Source organism: Podarcis erhardii, assembly GCF_964252035.2.
Source record: "Podarcis erhardii genome assembly, chromosome: 9".
NCBI lineage: Eukaryota > Metazoa > Chordata > Lepidosauria > Squamata > Lacertidae > Podarcis > Podarcis erhardii.
Window position 1 is genome coordinate 62,671,334 of NC_138512.1, and position 23,689 is coordinate 62,695,022.

The 23,689-nt window shown below is 43.7% G+C and overlaps 1 protein-coding gene and 1 long non-coding RNA gene across 8 annotated transcripts in view; one reads left to right on the forward strand and one right to left on the reverse strand.

Annotated features, from left to right (window-relative positions):
- Positions 1–23,689, forward strand: part of LOC309350485 — a 737,064-nt gene that overhangs the window by 290,333 nt on the left and 423,042 nt on the right. The gene's annotated exons all lie outside the window — the stretch shown is intronic.
- GRID2 (glutamate ionotropic receptor delta type subunit 2) overlaps positions 1–23,689 on the reverse strand; it is an 833,811-nt gene that overhangs the window by 260,944 nt on the left and 549,178 nt on the right. For all 7 annotated transcript variants that reach the window (XR_014160291.1, XR_014160292.1, XR_014160293.1 and 4 more), the window contains exons 7-8: positions 17,835–17,996; positions 3,983–4,102 (exon numbers count right to left, since the gene is read on the reverse strand). Coding sequence is in view for 4 of the 7 variants with exons in the window: in XM_081876717.1 (XP_081732843.1) it covers positions 3,983–4,102; positions 17,835–17,996 (282 nt within the window). In the remaining 3 variants the exon portion in view is untranslated. The remainder of the gene's footprint in view (positions 1–3,982; positions 4,103–17,834; positions 17,997–23,689) is intronic.

The window sequence follows — 23,689 nt, forward strand, 5'->3', positions numbered from 1 at the left end:
TCCTTTTAAAAGGGCTAAAAACAAAAAGATGCCACAAAATGTGATGTGACCAAAATTAATTTTAAAAGTCAGCAGTTGGACCTACAGAGAAACAACAAGAAGTAGTATTTCAAGGCTGCGGGGATATTTTTCTTTCAGCACTTTCCCCCTCTTTTTTTTCTATTTTTCCCCTGCCATGGCATGAAAATAGATTAATGATGTACAGCAGAGTTCTATTGACTTTGCCATCACCCCTGGCCACATTCCCATTTCTATGTATTCCAAAAATAAAACATGTAGTGTGACCACACTTGAATGAGAAACGATACTGTTGCACATCATGCAAAGAAATCCCACTGCTTTTAATAATCATTTTTCAGCTTGGCTATTACTAGCTTTGGCTTGCTGGATAGGGATGGCTCCAAGAAAGAACATGTAATCAGTCTTTCTTTGACCTAGGAAGATAATGTGTGTCTAGACATTCTGCACTACCTCAGATCACTCTGGAAAAATAGCTGCTAAAGATAAAAACACTAATATCATCTCAACAGGAGTTTCTCCTCTATAATCTTTCATACCATCTTAACTAACCTTAAGGTACATTCTGTTTGTCCTTTGTAGTATAATAGAAAAACTTGGAAAAAAATGTAAAGCTAAGTTGTTCCTTTCAGGATTGAAGAAATGTGTGTCTTTGGGCAGGGGTAAGCCTAAATTTCAGGCTCCTGTTAAATCATTCCTCTAATGTCCATTCTATTAGAGTCATTTCTAGAAATGCTATCATTTATTCATAAGAAAATGGGAGGCTGTCATACTAGAATACAGTTGTACCTTGGGTTAAGAACTTAATTCGTTCTGGAGCTTCCGGGTTAGCGCCTCCGGCAATGGCGGAGCTCCTCCGATCGGGAGGAACCGGCTCTGTGAAAAACAGGGTCTGACCGCCACGGCGAAGGCGGAGACCCTTAGAAATCACAGGCGGAAGAAGTCTGTGAACCTGGGATTCGGCTCGCACCTTCTGCGCCCCCTACTCACGGGGAGACCCGGTATCGGGAATCCGGAGTGACGTGGGGTGAGAGGCGCGGTGCTTTGAATCGACCGCTTATTTCACGGAGCGAAGCCGCATTGCTGCTGTCGGAGAGCGCTGACTTTTTTCCTGTGGACAATTGGATTTTAAACAACAACCCCTAGTAGAACGGGAAATTGAGCTTTTAAATAATTTAATTTGGCACCGAACGGGGAAGGTTCAAACAGGAAGTCCACCTTCCCTTTCTGTAAATAGACTGAAGCAAAGTAGTTGTTAACTAAGGTTTTGGAAAATCTTACGTAAAGGATTAAAATTCCACTGATTGAAACTATTAACTTTGACCAAGTGAACTTGCAGGAGAAGGTGAAAAATTAAAAATTGAAGCATCACGTCTCTGAACCTGGCAACGGCTTGCAAAAAGTCCATCGACGGTAAACAGGACAAATTTGACAGCTAGCTTAAAAGAAAGACATTGTTTCTATTGTCTGCTTCTGCACTTAAACAGAAGAAAAGGTAACTGGAAACTGTTATTAATTTACTTTTGGAATTGTGCTGGAAAGGATTGATACAAATGGAGACTGTCTTCCTCTAGAGGGAGTTTTGGGACATTGTTACAAGAGTGCAGCTGCGAAATTGGCCTTAAGATAAAGATTGTGAGAAACTAGTTCTGACCTTGAACATCTTAAGAATGTCGGCAAAGGAAGAAGTAGCGTCTGTACTGAATAGGACATTCTATTTGTTGGGAAAGCTGCATAAACAGATAGATGTCATGGCTACTAAGTTTGATATTTTGGGAACAAAAGTGGGTATCAGCATAGAAGTCGACAAGAACCCGGCACAGGAATCTTTCTTACCTGAACAAATTGATGAATTAGAGAAGGAGAAAGTTGCTGTTGTTGAGTACAAAGCAAAACAAGGGGGAGCCTTAACCCTAAAGAGGCAAATGGAGGATTACAACTTGAGGCCTTATATGACTGTAATTAGGAGAAGCCAGTTTTTGAAGATGGGTGCCTGGCCTGATCTGGAAAAGGAAAGGTGGAGAGATCCCCTTATGCAGGGATCAAATGACTTTTGGAATATGAATTTGAGCCAGGAGGAGATTGGAGCTTTCGGGGCCTTTGGACTTGGAAGAATTGTGAAACAAGATTCGGAATACTTTATGGGCCCTAGCTTTAACTATGGAAATCTGGCAGACCTGTCAAGAAGGAATATAAGCATCATTGGGTTGGAGCTTTTTAGCACCAAAGATTATCAAGAAGAGCGGCAAAAGGGAAGTGAAGAAGAGTTAAGAGCCTCGGATACAAGATCTCCAGGTTGATGGACGCTGGGAGGTTGATGGAACTGATGGCAGGGGCCGAGACCGGGGAGAGGAGACGGTGGAAGAAAATTGGGAATTTAAAGTGTATATATGGAGATTTTAAAAATAAATAAATTAATGAGAAATGGAAAAATCGTGGAATGAAATTTTTATGACCCTAGGGGAAATGTCTTAAGAGATTAAGTTCAAATATATTAGTTTTAAGGAGAAATAAGATTAAACAAAGTAAAAATGGATGATTAATTGGTGAAAAAAGAGAATGTTAAATTACAGTATATTAAAATAAATTATTAGCATAAAAACAAAGATGAAGGTTTTGTTGAAATATCTAACTGAACCAGAATACAAAGAGGAGAGGTGTGAGGAGGTCAAGGAAATAAGCTAAAGAAAGAAAGTTATGTAAAGGTTTGATTTGTTCTTTTTTTTTATTGTATGCATTTTTTTTCTTTTTTGTCTGTTTTCTTTTTTTTTCTTTTTTCTTTGATGGGACTTGTTTTTATGTATTGTTTTGCTTTCTTTTTTGGTTTAATTGGGTGTTTTTCTGCTGTTATTTTTTTATTACTCATGTAACCTTTAAAATTTTAGTAAAAATCTATTAAAAAAAAAAAGAACTTAATTCGTTCTGCAGGTCTGTTCTTAACCTGAAACTGTTCTTAACCTGAAATACGACTTTAGCTAATGGGGCCTCCCGCTGCCGCCACACGATTTCTATTCTCATCCTGAAGCAAAGTTCTTAACCCGAGGTACTATTTCTGGGTTAGCGGAGTCTGTAACCTGAAGTGTCTGTAACCCGAAGTACCACTGTACATAATTTTGAGAGGATTTTTTGTGATTGTCAACTTATAAAAATATAAGCATCTCATCACTAACAAACCACCAAGATGCATGTATTTCAATGCAGAACCGACTAGACTGAAAATGCTGTTATAGAACAGCAACCTTCATACATGGGTGAAGCTGACCTAGGAATGTGTGGTGATGCCCTGAGACATTTTGGAAAACTTACTGACACCCCTTTTGATCCCCTTGAAATCCCTTGGATGTTTTGCTTAAGTGGGCACCTTTGAATTCACCACAACATTTTGCTTTCAGTGAAGCTAAGTGCCAAACATCAAATCAGACCCTTTTGTAGCCCCCCCCCCAAGATATTCTGGGATTACAACCCATCTGTCCCAGCCAGCAAAGCCAATGGTCAGGGATGACAAGAATTGCATCTAAAGAGTCACAGGTTCCCCCCACCCCAGCTTTAGTCAAATAACTCCAAAATGTTATTTGAAAATCAGAAAGTAATATATATCTATATCTCCATCTGTACAATATCACTTGTACACTTGATTCAACTAAGGGGCCGGATTCAACTAAGTTTTTGCACTAGCAGAAGTCAGTGCAACGAGTCCCACTAATGCAGTGGGTCTTCTCCCCTTCTTTTCCTCCCCCCGCCCCGGTGCCCTCAACAAATCTGCTTGAATGGGTTAAGAGAACCCTCCAGAACTGTACAGGGTGGGAATCATTCTTTCTTGAAAGCAGAAGTGTTGACAGAATGATCTCCTTAGTGCTAAATTGAATTAATAGTAGGTTACGCATTCTTCTTTAAGGAATATTAAACTTTTTCATCACAAAAAGAAACCACACAGACAAGTAAGAATTAGGAAATCTATTCTCACCTTGCGGATGCCTCTGCTAAGTTCTTCTCCATAGTTGGTACCCAAGATTTCAAAAAGGACATTAGGATTCCCACCATTTTCTGCAAATTCCAGTTCTCCTGTTAAGCCATTCACTCCTCCCTGGGTGCACAAAAAAGGATGAGCATAAAATTCAGACATAGCCATGTATTAATTTCTGCAAAATATAGGTTTGCAGTGATTGCAAATGTGAAAAAGTTTAAAATGGCAAATTTTAGCCACCCGGTTCACAATATTGTTGCTCCTCCCTTTATGTATGCATGAACATTTTAAAGCTCAGAATTGGAGTAAGATATTATTAGTCATATTTAGCAAAATTAAAACCTACTATTAATTCATTTGTAAAAGTAGCAGCTCAGATAATGCCAGGTTTTACAAAGGCCAAGGTTGCTTAAGGAAAGCAAAGCACTTTGCAAATCCTAACCATATCTGCTCAGAAGTCATTCCTATTGAATTCAGTGGGGTTTATTCCCAGGTAAGCATGGGTTGGGGCACAGCCTCACAATCTTTACTCTGGGCAATGCAAATGTTTCTAAATGGAAAGTCAGATTTGGCAGAATTAGGGAGTGACAATTTCTGGTAGATCTTTCTTCTCATTGCTAATGCCAACAGAACCAGTAAGGCAAACAGCAGCTTGGTCACTACGAAACAATGCCTTCAAATTAGCCATTCCTCCAGGCAGCTGGGCCTGTCTTCATTAAAAACTAGAGAGGAAAAGAAAGGCAGTGCCATCAAACCACATCTTTGTGGAATCTTGGACTGTGGATCCCAAGGTAGACTTGCATTCCAATCTGCACATGGGCCTGATCAGTGTGGCTCAGGCAAGACCACTTTGAAACCTGAATTGAGTCGAAGCCATTTCACTCCGAACCCTAGGCTTAAACCTGTCCATGCAGGCCTCCCAGGACTCATTCTGTTATATCAAACATGGCAGAGCCAGCTGTTGAAGCTTTAACTGACTGTATCATTTGAGAATGCTGATGGGGGAATCACATGCTCGAATGCATCCCCACACATATAGAAAACTAGTACATCACAGACAAGACTAGGCTAGAGCCCTTCTCCCTGATGCACTAGATCTCCACATGTAGAGAACTTAGACATGCCAGTGGATCTAAACTTGCAGTCACTTCTGCGTTTTGAAGAGAGATGGTTTCCAGAGGTTTGTAATACATGCTTTGGAATCAGATCTGTCACATCTTTAAATGTCTTCAGTGCAGTATAGAAAGGATCGCACAGTACAGACTTTGATAAGACACTGAACAGAAACACAAGGTTAGAATTTTTGCCTTGCTCACCTCATTTTCTCCCTAACCTTCCCCAAACCTCTCACCATCTCTTAGAAAAGTAGACATGCTCAAGATAGAAACTGCAAAAACAAAATGACTGCATTGTGTATTTATTCTCTATCGGTGTCTTCCATATCAAATTTGCCGCATCTACAACCCAAAACACAATTTTTCTTAGCCAAAGCCTAATCGGCTAGCAGAAAAATCAAGTCTTGGCTTTTCTGCTTCATAAATCATCACTCTCCATCACTGACAATAAGGAGTCTGAAATCAGAATGTAGCCGTCAGAGCCATGGATGATGCATGAGGCACTAGGAATACAGCCTCTGCGATTCCCCTTTCCACAGGGCACATGAAAACTTGCTTTTTGTCTGTAACCTAAACAAATGTGACTGGGAAGGCCTGGGGGGGTGGGGGACACAGCCCAATGCAATACTGCAGAATCATTTTTCTTTAGTTTGTATTGTTGCTATCAGCCTTACTTTAATAATTTACATAGATTACAAATGGAAATTGATATTTTTCTAGCACTGCCATTATTTCATATTACCAGCGTGTTCGCGTATTCTTGAAGTGTCTTTACTGACTAATGGGGAAATTGTCAGAGGTTTGAGTAATGGAAAGAGTTGTTTTGCCCCCAAAAGGAAGAAATATCTTGATGGATTCCAATTTTATATATAAAAAGAATGCTGTAGCATTTATTATGGTTCCTGACAATATTTGGATGTGCATGTGTTTATTTTGGGCTCAAATGGTTATTGTGACCAACATTACTTTTACTAATTTTGCTGGGCTCATATCGAATTTAAAGACGATGTAATTTGCATTGGCCATTTCCACAGGCAGCTTTATTCACGGGAGAACAGAGCCACACAATGGGAATTTGTAACAGCTTGCAGTGATAGAAAATGTGTCCAATAATTTATCACATGCAAGGGAGGAGAAAAGCATATATACGTGAATATGTGAAAAAAAGCGTCCTATTTAAAGTCCAAACAGGACATGGTGCACTTTTCTTCAGAAAAAGGACGATCACATTATTATAGGGAAGGGTGGCAACCATACCCCAGGACTGAGTTTGGCAGTACAGTGGTACCTCGGGTTAAGTACTTAATTCATTCTGGAGGTCTGTTCTTAACCTGAAACTGTTCTTAACCTGAAGCACCACTTTAGCTAATAGGGCCTCCTGCTGCCGCCATGCCGCTGGCACACAATTTCTGTTCTCATCCTGAATCAAAGTTCTTAACCTGAGGTACTATTTCTGGGTTAGTGGAGTCTGTAACCTGAAGCGTATGTAACCTGAAGCGTCTGTAACTCAAGGTACCACTGTATTCGAAACAGCGAGCTTCAGTACCTCTCACTGTATGAAGAAGCCAAGGCTTACAGATTACAAAATCCATTGAAACCAAGAACCCCAAATGTGACCATCAAAATCAATGATTCCTTATATTGCATAAATCAAATTGTAGAGCTGCAGTTACTGAATCATAATAAGCTAATTAGAAGGGATAATGTGGCAATGTGGTCAATGAAGTATCTCAGTATCCCAGTGTACGGTCCACACAGCACACTGCAAGTTGGTGGCAATCTTCCATCTATTTTAATGATTCTGGATCACACCTTACTCTCTAATACAAGTTAACTGCTTGGAAAATTGTAGCTTCCTTTAACCAAGCAGCAATATTATATTAATACTGAAAATGGATGACCTCTTTATTTGCAAGTGAAGAGCCACATTTTGAGTAGCCCGATTGATGCTCTGGAAGATGGAGAGGGGAGGGGGGCAGGACACAGAACCACAACAAAGATTTAGCAGCTGGAGTCACACATTATGTGCTGTGCTTTACAAAGAGGCAAAAAGGTCATGTCTAAACTGTAAACTCTTTATCTGTCAAATGCCGAGGGAAAATTAGCCACAGCACCATTAACAAGAGCTATGTCTGAACCTCTAGAAAGCCCAATTGCTATTGTTTATGCAGTTCAGACTCTGTGGGTTTCCACAAGCTAAAAATTGAAGGAGAAGCATTAAAAACCCAAAGCCCAGAGGTAATAGTTTGAAACCAGAAAAGAAATTAGAAATTGATTATTCCCACTAAGGAGCCACAACCAAAGCTCAGCCCAGAATCTAGCCAAGAACATGTGTGAATCGTTACTGCTGCCACCTGGAGTTTTATACACCTGGAGATCTAACCTTAAGAGCCACTTTTATCTATCAAGCACAATTTTGCTGCAGCTTATTTCAGAAGCAAAATCCCCCCAGGTAGATCTCTCTCCTCCCCACCCCGGCTCTTTGAAGTGATTCACACACACATTAGAACAATATATAATATTCTGCAAATTTCATATCTAATATTGTCAGTTGGGGGACTTATTTGGATTATGCTGCCCTTATGAAAACATCAATTTATTGCTCGTCCTAATTGAATTCTGCTTGATGTAACCTGCGTTCTGGGCACAGAAAAAGAGAAGTATAAAGTGTGTGGCTATTATTCTGCTTCTCTGGGAGTAGCGAATACAATGACTTAAAAGAAGTCTGAAATCCTTCAATAGACAGATGGTCTGCCAAGAGTGACTGGAGGAGCCAAAGAATGGGAGAGCCTTGCCAGATACTAAGGGTGGGGAAAGCATCTGTGCTTTTAATATTTGCGTGGTGAGACCTAGTTAGCCTTCCAGAACTTCAAAACTGTTCATCACCTGAGCACTTTTTCCTGTGGAAAGGCAAGCGAGGAAATTTGTCTTAGGAGAGGAATAAGAGATTCTTTTAAAAAGAATAGGCATCCTGGGGCATGGGGAAGAAGGTGGTAACTGAAGTGTTCTGGTTCAAAGTAGAGATAGATCAGTCCATTTCTGGTCCATGTCACTCACGTGCATTCATTCATAGGTCTGTTCTATCCCCTCTTCACATTAATTTAAATTTTAAAAATCTGCATGAAAACCTGCATTTAAATAAGTGTGTGTGTTTGTGTTGTTGTTGTTTAGTCGTTTAGTCGTGACTGACTCTTCGTGACCCCATGGACCAGAGCACGCCAGGCACTCCTGTCTTCCACTGCCTCCCGTAGTTTGGTCAGACTCATGTTTGTAGCTTCGAGAACACTGTCCAACCATCTCGTCCTCTGTCGTCCCCTTCTCCTTGTGCCCTCCATCTTTCCCAACATCAGGGTCTTTTCCAGGGAGTCTTCTCTTCTCATGAGGTGGCCAAAGTATTGGAGCCTCAGCTTCACGATCTGTCCTTCCAGTGAGCACTCAGGGCTGATTTCCTTAAGAATGGATCGGTTTGTTCTTCTTGCAGTCCATGGGACTCTCAAGAGTCTCCTCCAGCACCGTAATTCAAAAGCATCAGTTCTTCAGTGATCAGCCTTCTTCATGGTCCAGCTCCCACTTCCATACATCACTTCTGGGAAAACCATAGCTTTAATTATATGGACCTTTGTTGGCAAGGTGATGTCTCTGCTTTTTAAGATATGTGTGTATTTGAATGCATATATTTGAATGCATTTCTAAATGTACTTCTCTCAAAAGACACACTTCAAAAACATTTATCTAAAAATATGCATATTTTAAATACATTTTAATAGTTTTTGTTTGAGCCAAGTACATTGCAAAATTCAGAGAAGTGTGAAGTCCAAAAGAAAGCTATGTACAGATTACACTAAGAGACGCAGATCAGGTCAGTTCATATTGAAATCCGCATAGAGCAAATGCATCAAGAGCCTGCTGTTCCAAATGCACTTGCTTAAGGTCTACCATCATAGATATCCTAAGGCATTTTGGTGTTTGGGACAGACAATCCAAACAGAAACCTCAGGTTTGTTAAAAGACAGTCAGTGCAGCAAGGGGGTTGGAGGGAGAAACAGGATTCAACTCCCCACTTAGTCAGGAAGCTCACTTGGTGACCTTGGGACACTCAGTCTCTCAAGCCTGACCGACCTCACAGGAATTGTTGTGATGGTAAAACAGAGATGGGGGGGGAATGTACACCCCTTTGAGCTTCTTGAAGGAAAGGTGGGATATAAATGTAATATTAAACAAAGATAAAACATAATTATAGACAAAATAATTCACGCTTCGTAGTTGTAACGGCACCTCAAAATTTGCCAACTGAGGACAGGTAGGATCAACCTGCTACCCAATGAGAATCAGCCCACAAATCATAATATGATCAAGGGAAAGGAGTATGAAATAACTATATGCATTGTTGACTTCTCGTGGTATTTATAATTATATGTGTTTTTTTAATTGTCAGTGTAGACCAGGCATACCCAACCTTCGGCCCTCCAGATATTTTGGACTACAATTCCCATCATCCCTGACCACTGGTCCTGTTAGCTAGGGATCATGGGAGTTGTAGGCCAAAACATCTGGAGGGCAGGTTGGGGGTGCCTGGTGTAGACCATAGAAAAAGACAGTTTCTTACTGTGCGAACAATCAAGTGCAAGTCTGAGATGAGTCAAATAATATCTCCGTAGTTTTGTGAGGTATATACTGCAGCTCATACTTGTAATCCCATATTATAAAATTGTGATTCTGTGGCTGGTTTCTCGATCCTGCCCTTAAAAAAACCAACACATTTTAAATATGTCTGAAGGAAAATGAAAACACTGTAAATCTGTAAGTTCTGAAATCTCCATACCTTCTTGTCAGGGAACTGCCATCGGCAAGACAGGAGGTGGAGGGGCTCTCAGAAGTCAGGAGAGACTCAGCAGCGGAGGAAGGCACCAGTAGGGGGAGAATGGGAGATCAGAGAGAGAGGGAGGCAAAGGAATGGCTCAGGGAGTCTTCTAGCGATAACAGCGGAGAAGTCTCAGGACCTCCCATAGGTACACCCACTCCTCGCCGGAAACTGTCGCGCCATGAATCCAGACGACGCGTTTCCGTCAAGGAGCTTTTATGCTGGAGTAAATTCTGTAAACGCCCACTGTCGGATTCTGCCAGCGATTGACGGAGCCATGCTTAAAGGCTCCGCTAAAGACAGAGCTTTGCTAAACTGAGCAAACTCTGAGGGACTAAGCTTTACGCACAAGCAGCTCATCATCCCATCAAAGCAATCCGACAGTCTCTGAAAGCAGCTTGTGCAAGGAGAGGCATCATGAGCAACCCAGCCGGAGCCGGAGAAGCGGGAGGAGCTGGAGCGGGTCCAAGCCTGGAAGAAAGGTACAGGATGTTGGAGGTCCAGCTAGCGCTGCAAGCAGCTAGGCTCGAGGAGAGGAGGGCTCAGGATGCAGAAAAGGGAAAAGCCACCCCACTCTCAAGGAAGGTGCCAGGATTGGTGCAGAAGTTTGGGGGTGATCCCAGGAACTATCAAGCCTTTAGGACAGAGATGCAATATGCCCTCAATCTGCAGTTTGATGACTTTCCTGATGAGGAATCGAGGGTAGCGTTTGTGATTGGCCATCTCAAAGGGGGGGCGAAAGACTGGGTGAGACCCCTGATGGCAGCTAATAATGACGCCCTAAAGGACACAAGGAAGTTTTTTCGCGCCATGGATCTGATGTTTTCCAGCGAGATTGAGCAGGGAGTGGTGCGCAGACAGTTAATGGGGTGTAAACAAGGGAGCCGATCTGTCCGTGAGTACTGGACTGAGTTCACCATGCTGATCCATAAATTGGGTTGGGATTTGTCGGCGGAACCGATACAAATGCTGTTCGAAGAAGGACTATCTTCGGCAGTGAAGGACGAACTTTCCCGGGCGCCCAGGGCGGAGTCTATGGACCAGCTGACTAAATCCGCGCTGGCCATAGGAGCACGCCAGGAGGCGAGAGCCTTGGAGAAGCGGGAAGGGAAGAGGGAACGTTGGAGGGATTTCCGCATTCCAGAGATTCCCGAGCAGCATTCCCCGCCAGCAGAGCCGATGGAAATTGGAACAGCGCGCGCGCGCGCAGTTTCAAACCCCAGTGAAGGGCAGAAGAAGGAGGGAAAGAGCGCCAAGAAATGTTTTCTCTGCCAACAGCCAGGTCACTTTGCCAGAGTCTGTCCGCAAAGAAAGGAATGGCAAGGGATGGCGGGAGCTGTTGGGGGGGAGGAGGAGGGAGCTAAGGAGCAAGTAAAAGCCAACGCCTGGCTGCCACCATCGGGGCACAGCAGCCAGGCCAAGGAGCAGTGAATGTGCCCACGCCGGAACCCCCAAGACCAGCGCTTGTAATAGAGGTGTCGCTAGAGCTGCCAAACGGGCACCCACTAAAGATTAAGGCGCTATTGGACTCAGGCAGCTCCTGTAATTTTATGAGTAAGGAGTTTGCAGCCAAACACCAGATACAGACTATCCCTTTAAGTAACCCTTTGCAGGTGACCACGATTGATGGGAGGGCGCTGTTGGGAGGAGAAGTTAACCAGCAGACTGTCCCAATGATAATGAGGGTGGCAAGGCAAACAGAACTGATAGCGTTTAATGTGGCCACCTTGGGAGGAGCGCCCATTATTTTGGGGATGAGCTGGCTAGCACTGCATGATCCGCTTGTGGGATGGCACCAGAGAGTAGTCTCATTTGGGTCAGCGCATTGCCTGGCACACTGCAAGGAAAGGGAAGCCCAAGTAGGAACCCAGGCCACGCTAGCAGGGGTGGAAATAACAGACAAAGGGAAGGTACCACGACAATATGCCGACCTGGTTAACGTCTTCAGCGAAAGGGAAGCAGATAAACTGCCCCCGCACAGACCCTTTGACTGTCAAATCAACTTACTCCCAGGAGCACAATTGCCAGTGGGCAAGCTGTATGCAATGTCAGACAGAGAGATGCAGGAGTTAAGGGAGTTCATTGACAAGAATCTCAAGCGAGGTTTCATCAGAGAGTCACGAGCGGTGGGGGGCAGCCCAGTGTTCTTTGTGGACAAAAAAAATACTAATAAACCCAGATTGGTCGTGGACTTCAGGGCCCTAAATGCGGTGTCAGAACCAGTGACTTTCCCCATGCCCAGAATCGATGACATTCTGACCCGGATGAGGAAAGGGAAAATTTTTACCAAGCTGGACCTAAGGGGGGCGTATAACCTGATACGTATGAGAAAGGGAGACGAGTGGAAAACCACTATGTTCACCCCCTTGGGGGCCTTTGAGTACCTCGTTATGCCCTTCGGTCTACAGGCGGGCTCGGCCTGTTTTCAATCGTTCATGAATCACGTCCTGGGACCATTGCTTTACAAGAACTGCATAGCGTTCTTAGATGACGTCCTGGTGTACTCAGAGAATGAGGAGCAGCATGTGCGAGATGTAAGAGAGGTACTGAGCAGACTGCAAGAAAACCAGCTGTGGGTGAAACTGGAGAAGTGTCAGTTTCATACCAGAGAGGTGGAATTCCTGGGGTACCGGTTGTCAGACAAGGGATTGGCCATGGATCCTAGCAAGGTTCAAGCGGTACTGGAATGGAAGACACCGAAAACTAAGAAGGACATGCAAAGGTTCCTGGGTTTCGGAAACTTCTATCGGAAGTTCATCAAGAACTTTGCCCACTTAACGGCACCCATCACTGATTGTCTCAGCAGCAAGAAGAAATTTGTCTGGACAGAAGAAGCGCAGCAAGCGTTCGAAAGATTAAAGAAGGCGTTTGCGTCGGAAGAACAACTTTTGCACGTGGATCTACATCAACCAATGAGAGTGGAGACTGACGCTTCAGACAGAGCGGTGGGGGCCGTGCTTCTACAGCCGGGAAAAGATACGTCGGAATGGAGACCGTGTGCCTTCTTCTCGCGGAAGTTGAACAAATCCGAAAGGAACTACACCGTATACGACTGAGAACTACTCGCCATTCATTAAGCGTTCCGGAGATGGCGACACTTGCTGATTGGGGCGCAGCACAAGGTCCAAGTGCGGACCGACCACAAAAATCTAGAATACTGGAGAACTGCCCGAGTACTGAACCAGAGACAAGTGAGATGGGCACAGGAGTTCTCCAAATTCCATTTTGAAATCCGTTACGTACCAGGACCAGAGAACGTCAGGGCGGACGCTCTCTCCCGAAAACCTGAGTATTTAGAGGGGGAGGGAGCGCCTGAGGAAAGGCATATCATCCCCGAGGACCACTGGGTGTGTGGGGCGGCATTGGTGGGGCAAAGAGAACTGGTAGAGGGTACCGAGAACGATGAATATGCCCAAGAGAAACTCAGAGAACTTAGGGGGACAGGGGAGAACACAGGGGGGGTTGAGGAGAAGAACGGAGCGTTGTATTACAAAGGGGCACTGTACATACCCGATGGGGAACTGAGGGGCAGAGTGCTCAAGCAGTTACATGACAGTCCCACAGCGGGGCACTTCGGGCAGCACAAAACCATGTGGTTGGTTACCAGGGAGTTTTGGTGGCCCAAGGTGAGGGAAGACGTATGGGAATATGTGAGGGGGTGCGACAGGTGCCAGCGAGCGAAAGGGGAGAAGCTGGCACCAGCGGGGCTATTGGAACCCTTACCCACACCAGAAAGGCCATGGGAGGCGGTATCCATAGATTTTATGACGGATCTGCCAAAATCCAAAGGGAAAACAGCTGTCATGGTGGTGGTAGACCTATTAACTAATATGTGCCATTTCATAGCCTGTTCACACGCAGTCACAGCGGAAGAAACCGCCAAGTTGTTTGTAAAGCATATTTTCAGGTTGCATGGCGCCCCCTTGAGGGTGGTCTCAGACAGAGGGAAACAATTTACTTCCAGGTTCTGGAGGAAGCTAATGAGCTTACTGCACGTAGAAGTCAATTTTTCAACTGCCCGGCACCCAGAAACAAATGGGCAGGCGGAAAGGGCAAACGGGATTTTACAACAATACCTGAGGTGTTATGTAAATGACAGAGAAAATGATTGGGTAGATAAGTTGGCCCTGGCAGAATTTGCCTACAACAATGCGGAGAACGTGTCCACAGGGATGAGTCCCTTCCTGGCAAATTATGGGTGTCATCCCAGGGCATTTCCAGGAGAAGGAGGGGAGAGGTGGAGTGTCCCGGCGGCGGAACACTTTGTTGAAGAGATGGAAGCGATCCACCGGCAACTCCAACTCAACTTAGAGCGAGCCAAGGAAGAATACAAGCAGCAAGCAGACAGATGCAGAAGGGAAGGAGAAACCATAAGGGTGGGGAACCGGGTGTGGCTATCCACCCAAGGACTGCCGTTCAAGGGAGGGTGTAAGAAATTGAGACCCAAACGGCTGGGACCCTTTGAGATCATACAACAGGTCAACCCGGTAGCATTCAAACTCAGATTGCCCAACCACATGAAACTGCATCCAGTATTTCACAGGTCCTTACTGTCACCGTACCGAGAGGGGCGAGAGTGGGGAGAACGTGAGAGGGAGGTTACTCAAACACCAGTCATAGAAGAAAGGGAACGCAACATGCATGTGGCAGAAATCATTGATTCCAGGTGGAAAGGGAATCAAGTAGAGTATTTGGTAGAATGGGAAGGGGAAGCGGAGTCAGAAAACACATGGGTCAATGACGAGGTTTTAATAGAAACGTTTCATCAACGGTTCCCGAGAAAACCTCAGCCCGTGGCACGGTTCAGGAGGGAACACTTCGGTACCACCGATGAGGAGGGGGAGTTTGAAGGGTTCCCAGAGTCAGGGGAGGAGGAGGGAGTAGACTCCGACGAGGAAGAGGAATCAGGAAGAAGAGACGGGAGGCAGTGGCGAGAAGTGTTTGAATCCTCTGATGATGAGGAGTGTTCCTTCCGGGGTTTTCCATCCTCACCGCCAGTAGGGGAGGAGGCGGGAGGGGGTGAAGGGGGCCCTGGAGGGGAGGTGGATGTCAGCGAACTGCCATCGGAAAGACAGGAGGTGGAGGGGCTCTCAGAAGTCAGGAGAGACTCAGCAGCGGAGGAAGGCACCAGTAGGGGGAGAATGGGAGATCAGAGAGAGAGGGAGGCGAAGGAATGGCTCAGGGAGTCTTCTAGCGATAACAGCGGAGAAGTCTCAGGACCTCCCATAGGTACACCCACTCCTCGCCGGAAACTGTCGCGCCGTGAATCCAGACGACGCGTTTCCGTCAAGGAGCTTTTATGCTGGAGTAAATTCCGTAAACGCCCACTGTCGGATTCTGCCAGCGATTGATGGAGCCATGCTTAAGGGCTCCGCTAAAGACAGAGCTTTGCTAAACTGAGCAAACTCTGAGGGACTAAGCTTTACGCTCAAGCAACTCATCATCCCATCACACTTCTGAATTGTTCTGAAGAAATTTCACTACATCCTTCAAACACAAAAAAGGTGTTGTTGTTTTCATTTTGTCTGGCCCTTATTTGGTGCTGCTTTCACATAGTATCTGGCTAGCTATTTCTCTTTGCATTGCAAGGGAGAATTGCCTCACACAAATTAATCATTACTCTGAGTGACTGCTGCAAGGTGAAAGGAGGAGTTTGTTTGTTTGTTTGTTTGTTTTATTAATTATCCTCTTTTAAAATGGCAGAACATAGCAGGGGACTAACTGGAAATGTTAGCCAGGCTGACAGGGCAAAGGATTTCATAAACTCTGGAGTGCAAAATTATCATGCGTGCAAGTGGGTTGATGTTGCACTGATGAAAGAAAGAAAGAAAGAAAGAAAGAAAGAAAGAAAGAAAGAAAGAAAGAAAGAAAGAAATCATTTTAAACAGACAGAATGTAGCCCAGGGGTCAGCAAGGTTTACCTCACCTGGGCCGGTTCACTCCAGCAGAGATCCCTATGTGGGCAGGATTGTGTGCAAACATGAGTGTGTGCGCCCACGATTTCCGGCATCCGTGGAGATGCAATTTCCGGCATCTGCGCATGTGCAGACGCAATTTTCAGCACCACAGAAGCAAGTCCCTGTGCCAGGCTGTGCCGGTTTAGTGCAGCGCCTGGGGACTCGCTGAGCAGGTGGCTCGGTTCGGGGGCAGCTCGTGGGCTGGTTAAACGACCCCCATGGGCCGCTTGTGGCCCATGGGTCTTAGTTGCCTATCCCTGATGCAGCCAATAGCTACCTCCTCTTACTCCCGGTCTTTTAAATGTATCCACACAAGGGTCAGGGATTGGCTTAGGAAGGGTGGTGGGTGCCGCTTGCCCAAGAGACCCCAGGGAGGACACAGAAGATGATGTCTTAGACCCTGGATCATTGTGGTGGGACACTGAAGAGCAACCTGGGGAAGGGACAAGCTAGGAGTTGCTAGAAGCAGGAAGTATGAGTGATCAAGGGGGGTCAGAAGAAGGAGGGCCTTCCAGGACAGAGTTAGAGGCTGAGAGTTACAGTGTGAGTGCAGACTCAGACAGAGAGGAGTCAGAGGTTGTCCTTACTACCAAGCAGCAGGATAGTCCCAGTCCTGCTGGCTCCTCCAGGGTGAAAACTCTGACACCCGGCTTGAAAAGAGTCCTGCTGAGACTTTCCCTCTCAACTCATTCCTTTCTTAGACATGCTCTCGCAGACTGTCCCCCTGCCTAGTGTTACCAAAGAGCACAGACTTGATGTGAATTTAAGGGTTCCCCATGCCAAGGATAGCCAGGGTGGTGCCTTCAGTTGTTGCTGGACAAAACCTAGTCAGCTCCTGCCAACATGGCCAATGGTCAGGGATGACAGGAGTTGTAATTCAACAACATGTGATTGTAATTCAACAACAATGGTGACCGCTGCTCTGGCATCCTTAAGGCACACCTAAAGCACATGGCTCTTGGGAACTGTAGTTTACTAAGAATGCTATGAATTATAGGTGTGGGGGTGAACTAAAGGTCCCAGGATTCTTTGGGGAAAACCGTGTGCTTTAAAGGTGTGCTATGGACGTGACTGAAGAAAGCTTCTTCACCATAAAAGTAGATAGAGTTCAAAACACATTTCTAAGTATCTGAAGCAGCTCCTGTATACAGCTGTATGCACAATTATTATGTGGTTCTGATTAGGATGGATCTAGAGAAAAGGTGAGAGATCTGCCCACCATTTTAGTGCTTGTTTATTGGTGGAGGTGGGATTAGTGAAAGTCGAATTGATTAACCTCGAATAAAACACTGTTATCTTGCATGTCATAATGACTTATTGGTTCCCACCTCTCAAAAAATAACACGAACATTTCTGTGCTTTAAAATCTCTGCAGGCCTAACAAGTCCACAACCATATGGCTGATGTGGACAACCAGCTGCTTCTGCTATTCATGTAGTACTAAACACCCCATAGGCAAATACTTTCCCCAGGATATAGGTCTTGGAACACCCATTCACAAGGAGGGCCAGCACTTGATGGAAATCATATTTCCACATAATCTCTGTAAGAGCTTAGTGAAAATCATGGTCTTGAGAATCCACAAAAGAATCAAAGCTCTTGAGGGGGAAGGAGGGCTTGGGCAGATCCTTGATGTGACACACTCATATTCCAAAACCAGATTGCAGAGTTCTGCAAAATGTAGGGAAGAGCAGCAAACAGAATGTGATTTAAAAAATATATAAATCAACAATTTAGGGAACAACATGAACCCACTAGAAGCCCAGAAGCGGATGTGTCAAGAGTTATGAATTAAGCTTTCCATGTCTGTATGAACAAAGCTGTTGGAGGGGGAAGAAGACACAGTTTACCAAAATGTGATAGCAATGAATAGGAAAAACAATATTTTTTAAGGCAAAGAAGGGCAAGATCTGAAGTACCTTCTTGATGGTATCCAACATGGATCTCCCTCCTTGCCATGGTTTTGAGTTCTTCCTAATGCACGTCAAGCTAGCCATGCTGTGCCACTTCCGATCCTCCAGCTTCTTATGGAAAGCGTTCGCCAGCAAAAGCACAGTATCATATATGTAGAGGTTGGTAATCTGTCAAAGAGATTTATTATTATTATTAACAAATGAATTGTGAGCAGCTAGCACACACATGCAGGCAGAATTCATCTGTGGTTTGTCCCAGCTGTCACCACTCAGGCAGGCAGTAGCTTAAATGCAGCCTCACAGCTTGGAAATTGCAGTCTAGGAGGCTGCATATGAGTTAATTCAGCTTGCATTTTTCAGCATAAATATGTTCCAATCCACTGCTGGAAATCCTCTAGTTAATGCTGTGCCAGAACCTGATTTCTCTTAAGTGTTCTTCCCTTGTGAAAGAGGTCTCAGTTCTTCTTCTTCTTCTTCATACCCATGGTACTTTAGAATTTCTGAGGGGGTTGAGTTTTGAGCTTGCTGTTATTAGGTGGTTGAGAGTGGTGTGTTTTTCCTTACAGTAAACATTTTTCCAGCATTCTGCAGTCTCCTCCATTGCCTGTACTTCCTAATCTGGAAAAGTCTCATTGGAAGAGTCTTCCCCTGGGCTTTAATTGAGGGGTGGACACCTGGGAAGGCTGCAGAGAACAAATGAAAGAACAGACGCAAGTGCTCTTGGGCCTCCTCAAAAGTGAGGTAAGCACAGGAAAAGCCAGATTCACCCATGTGAATCTCACCAAAATATTCTCTCTCCTATGATAATTTTCAAATGTAATTTCTTTTCTCATTAATTGATGGAGGGTGGTCAGGAAAAAAAATGTGGGAGAAAATTTTTGGCACAACACCACTCTCTATTTCATATTCCCTTATTCCTGGGTACTGTGGTTGGTTAAGGATGCTGAGAGTTGTTAGGATAATGCTGTTCCCCTCACAAAAACACAATTCCCAGAGTTCCATGGGAAGAGAGATGGATCATTAAACCATTCTGCAAATTGTAGCTCTGTGAGGGGAATAGGGTTCTCCCTTAACCGACTAGCGCCTCCAGGATTCTTGGGGTGAAGTCATGACTGTTTAAAGTAGTGTGATGCTACATTAAATATGTAGTGCAAATGGTGTCTAAGTCATATCTTTGTAAGCACTTAAGAGTGTTAGACTTGGACCAGAGAGCCCAAGGTTCAACTCCCTATTCACCCCTGAAGCTCATTTGCTGACCCTGGGACAGTCATTATTTGTCAGCCTAAAATACCTCACTGGGTTGCAATGAGGATAAAATGGAGGAGGATTGTGTCTTAAGCTCCTTTGAAGAAAGGTGGGCTATAAATATAGTAAGTTTAAAAAAATTAAACTAGCAAATAAAATAATTCATGAATTCTACCAGTCCATCTGCCATGGTACAGCCTAAGGACTGGCTCTTTGTGATAGGGATTCACACAAGTAAGATCAAGTCCATAATGCAGCTGCCTCTTAGTTGCCAATTGTTTATCTTTACCCTCACTTTAATGGCCACTTTGTAATACTATTATTTAAACATGGAAAAATTAACAATCCTTTGGTTAAAGCAATAATTTAATTAATTTTAAAGCTGACCATTTAATTTATTTGAAAATTTTCCTCTTTTGACATATGCTCCTCTCACCTGTCACTGGGAAGGTCATAAATATGGCCTGAGCAATTGAAATACCTTGCTTTGTTATGAATTAGCTTTGGCATCTGTCTTTGGAAGGCTTGGCAATAAATCCCTTAAATCAGGGCTTGAAAAAACGTTTAAAACTTCCAGGAAGCAAAGACAATAAGGCTCTAATTGACACATAAAGGCAATAAGACTGCGCTTGGCATATAAATGACATCAGCTTCCATCACCATCATTTCCAAACAAATTGACTTTTCCCCCTTTTTCCTTTTAAATGCAGTGTCTTAACTTTGTATAAGAGGAATACTGAAACACCATCACAGTTTGTATTGATGTATATACTTGTTAATTTAGGAGCAATTTTGCAGTGCATCTATCAACTGTTAATAGGACTCTAGAGAACAGTGATAAGCAGACATTAAACAGATATTTTAAGGCTTTACCAATAGTTCAGGTGAGTACTTATGGCATTTTCAGTCACCAATAATTCATATCCAAATTAATTTCTGCATCTCCAAACTCTTTTCCTGTGACCTCAGAAGAATACTCTGTTAATCACGGTAACCCCAGAACACACTATATGGTGATTATTGAAAGATTGCTTCATGTATTTATTGCTCTCACACCTAATCAAAACAGGTTTCTTAATGCCTGTATAATTCAACTGAAGGCACGGATTTAATGCACATTTCTCAGAAGCCACAGTGTTCAGCTGAGGGGGAATGAGGGCATGAGCAATAATGACCTTGCTAAGAACCAAAACTATAAAGTTTTTAATATTTGATTTTTGGGAAAATTCAGGAGGAAGGAGAAGCATGTATATGGTCAGTCTTAGGGTGCTCACGAAGCATAATCTGGAGGAGAGGGGGGAATGGCACGGAGAGCAGCAAAGAATGGAAGGAAGTAGATGTGGTATGAAGTACAGGTACAGAGTTACTGTGTTTATTTTGATTTGAAAAATACTGTCCCAGCCTGACTGCAGGCCAGAGGCACCCTGGGCAAGGACTGGAGGAAACCACATGGAACAGAAAATGACGGGTGACAGGCAGTAAGGCAGCACACTAGGAATATGGAGAGCCAGTTCCAAGCTGCCTAAATAATAGTGCACATTTATAGTCCGTGTAGTTATGACCACTTGGTTTCTGGAAATCAAATGCTTTACCATGATCTTTTGAAAATCATCAGACTCAAACATGCAATAATTCACAAAGGAAAACAGAAATTAAAATGAACTCACAAGTTTAACTGAGTCTATATCCCAATCAGGACCCGCAAATTGATAGCTTAGGGTATACAATGTTCTTCTGGTACATGAGAAGTGGAGGTAGGGGCAGACACTGGTAATATGCTGCCCTGTGTGAGACCATTTGATGCCCTCCTCCCAGCCCTCATTGCACCATTTTAAGCCGTGCTTTGGGAAGGAGGCGTAGGGTCCTAGATTTCCCCAATCTCCTTCGCAAGGCCTGGTAAGCACTTGCCCAGCTTTGGGAAGGAGGAAGGAAGGCTCTAGGACCCCATCAGAGCACTTATACCTCCTTCCCAAAGCCAGAAGATGCCCTCCTCAGCTGCACACCCGGTGTAAGGACATCACTTGCACTGCCCTAAATCCACCTCTGGTGGAGAGACTTCCATTGCTGCTATAACCGACATAGGAGGCGCACGCCTTACCCCAGGGTCTGTCTGGTTAGTGTGCAGCAGAAAAGCGATAAGGTCTACCTAACGGCCTTGCTGGTTCTTAAAACTGACTGGACGATCAGAGTAAAATTGTTTTGTTGAAATGTTTACACTGTGTAATCACCTTTAACATGTCTGGTCTGAAAGTATCAGTTCACGGCAGTCTTCTCCATACTGGTGCTCCCCCAGATGTTGCTCTGCAACTCCCATCATTGCTGATCATTGCACACAGTGTTTAGGATTTATTTGTTGTATTTATTCAATGTAAATACCACTTGATTGTAGTAAAACATTTAAGTGATTGACAGGAGTTATAGTCCAACAGCATCTGGAGGGCAGCAGGTTGGGGAAGGCTGATCTAGAGGAACATGGGCAGAACATTTATCAGAAATACAGGCTATCTTGTCAGAGTCCCTTACCTCAAAAGGCAGGGGATTTGAATTATAGAATGGGAATCAATGGTTAGCTCATTTGAAAAGAGAATTAAGAGTCTCAAGTGAGATTTACAATCTACAGTGGTACCTCGGGTTAAGAACTTAATTCATTCTGGAGGTCCGTTCTTAACCTGAAACTGTTCTTAACCTGAGGTACCACTTTAGTTAATGAAGCCTCCCGCTGCTGCTGCCGCACCACCGCACGATTTCTGTTCTCATCCTGAAGCAAAGTTCTTAACCTGAGGTACTATTTCTGGGTTAGCAGAGTCTTTAACCTGAAGTGTATGTAACCCGAGGTACCACTGTAGTATGTTTCACCTTTAATTGCTGATTGTTAGCTGTGTGTGGTGTGATATGCCAATGATGTGGCTTGGTATGGAATTGTGAGTCTGAAAAAAACACCACTCCCTAAGTTTTATTAAAGTTGAAATCAAGGCTAGCCAGAAGGTCCAGACTTCATAAAAGGTTAGCAATAGATAGATAGATCACAAATTAAGAATTGAACATTTATGTACAGTGGAACCTCGGGTTACTTACACTTCAGGTTAAAGACTCTGCTAACTCCTGCAGCAGCAGGAGGCCCCATTAGCGAAAGCACACCTCAAGTTAAGAACAGTTTCAGGTTAAGAACGGACCTCTGGAACTAATTAAGTTCTTAACGCGAGGTACCACTGTACTCAGTTTTGCACAGATACCTACCCTGAAGAGGCCATTTGGAAATAGCGAGCTTCAAAGCTTTCAAAATAAATGCTGTGATAAACTTTGCATGATTCAGAGGAAGAAGCTTGTATATGCCAGCATTTTTAAGAAAAATGTTAGGAAGACTTCCCCCCTCCTGCACTTCTTGTATAGGGATGAAAGGGTCCTGGTGTAACCCATCAAATTAGAGGACACAATTACACACTCCATGCTGTGTTCTTACAGCTATGTTGGTGCCAACATTCTCAAATCTTGATTACATGGAGCTCCCGACTCCTATTCACTGAAAGCGCAGCAAATGACCAATCAAAAGCCACCAAATAAATATTCTCTGTAACAAATGTCAAAAGGGACGTAGAGCAGTTGGGCAAAGAAATGTGATGGGGTTGTGTCAAATATGAACTAAACACTGATGAAATGAAAGCTAGCCCTGCAGATCTGGCAAAGAGGATAATCAAAAACAGGATTAAAGAGATTAACATGCAGGCAGACATGGATTAGTTTCCTAATACATATTTTTCTTCATGGCATAGTCATAAAAAAATCTAACCAAATTTTTGAGAGATTTAACTGATTTAATATCCTCTGCTCTTCAGGAGGCTCTTCCAATCCCTTTGATTTCAAGCAATGAAACTGGTGAAAAATATGCATGGGAAATATGCTAAAATGCTTGACAGGAATATGCTTGGAATTTGTGGCCTTCAGTCACAAGTTCTTATCCATTACATACTGTATTGTTGGTTATCTTCAGTTCTCAGGGACAGACATAGCTTGTACCTATTGGCAGAACTTTCCATCTTTAATGATTTTTATCCTATTTGTTTTCTTATTCTGGGTGAAATGATGTACCCAATGCAAGGGTAGTCATATGACACTCTCTAGAAGTTGTGGGCTACAGTTCCTATCAGACGCAGCCAGCATGGTCAATGACAGGTTGATGGGAATTGTAGTCTATAGCTTCTAGAGGTTACCGTGTTGTAGAGGTGACCTAACATACAAGGCTGTCATATATATGTGTCTGAAATCCCAAAAAATAAGGTAAGTGATTGACAGGTGGTGGCCCCAGCCTCCTGTCAAAGTTGGCCTGTAAAGCTATATCCTGTTCTCTACCCTAATATATAGCAACAATAGGTGTTATAACTTGAAGATCACCTGACTCAACAACATTCAATTTAATTTAACTGCTTAAATTATTTTATTATTTATTTTAGATATTTATGTTCTGGTTTTCAAAAGCAATTCTTCAAAATAACTTATGGTCTGATAACCATGAGAACAGAGCATTAAAACAGTTGCAAAACAAAATATAAGCAGCATTAATAACAGAGCAACTAAAAAGACCATTTTTTAAACAATGACATAAGGGAATCAGTTGATTC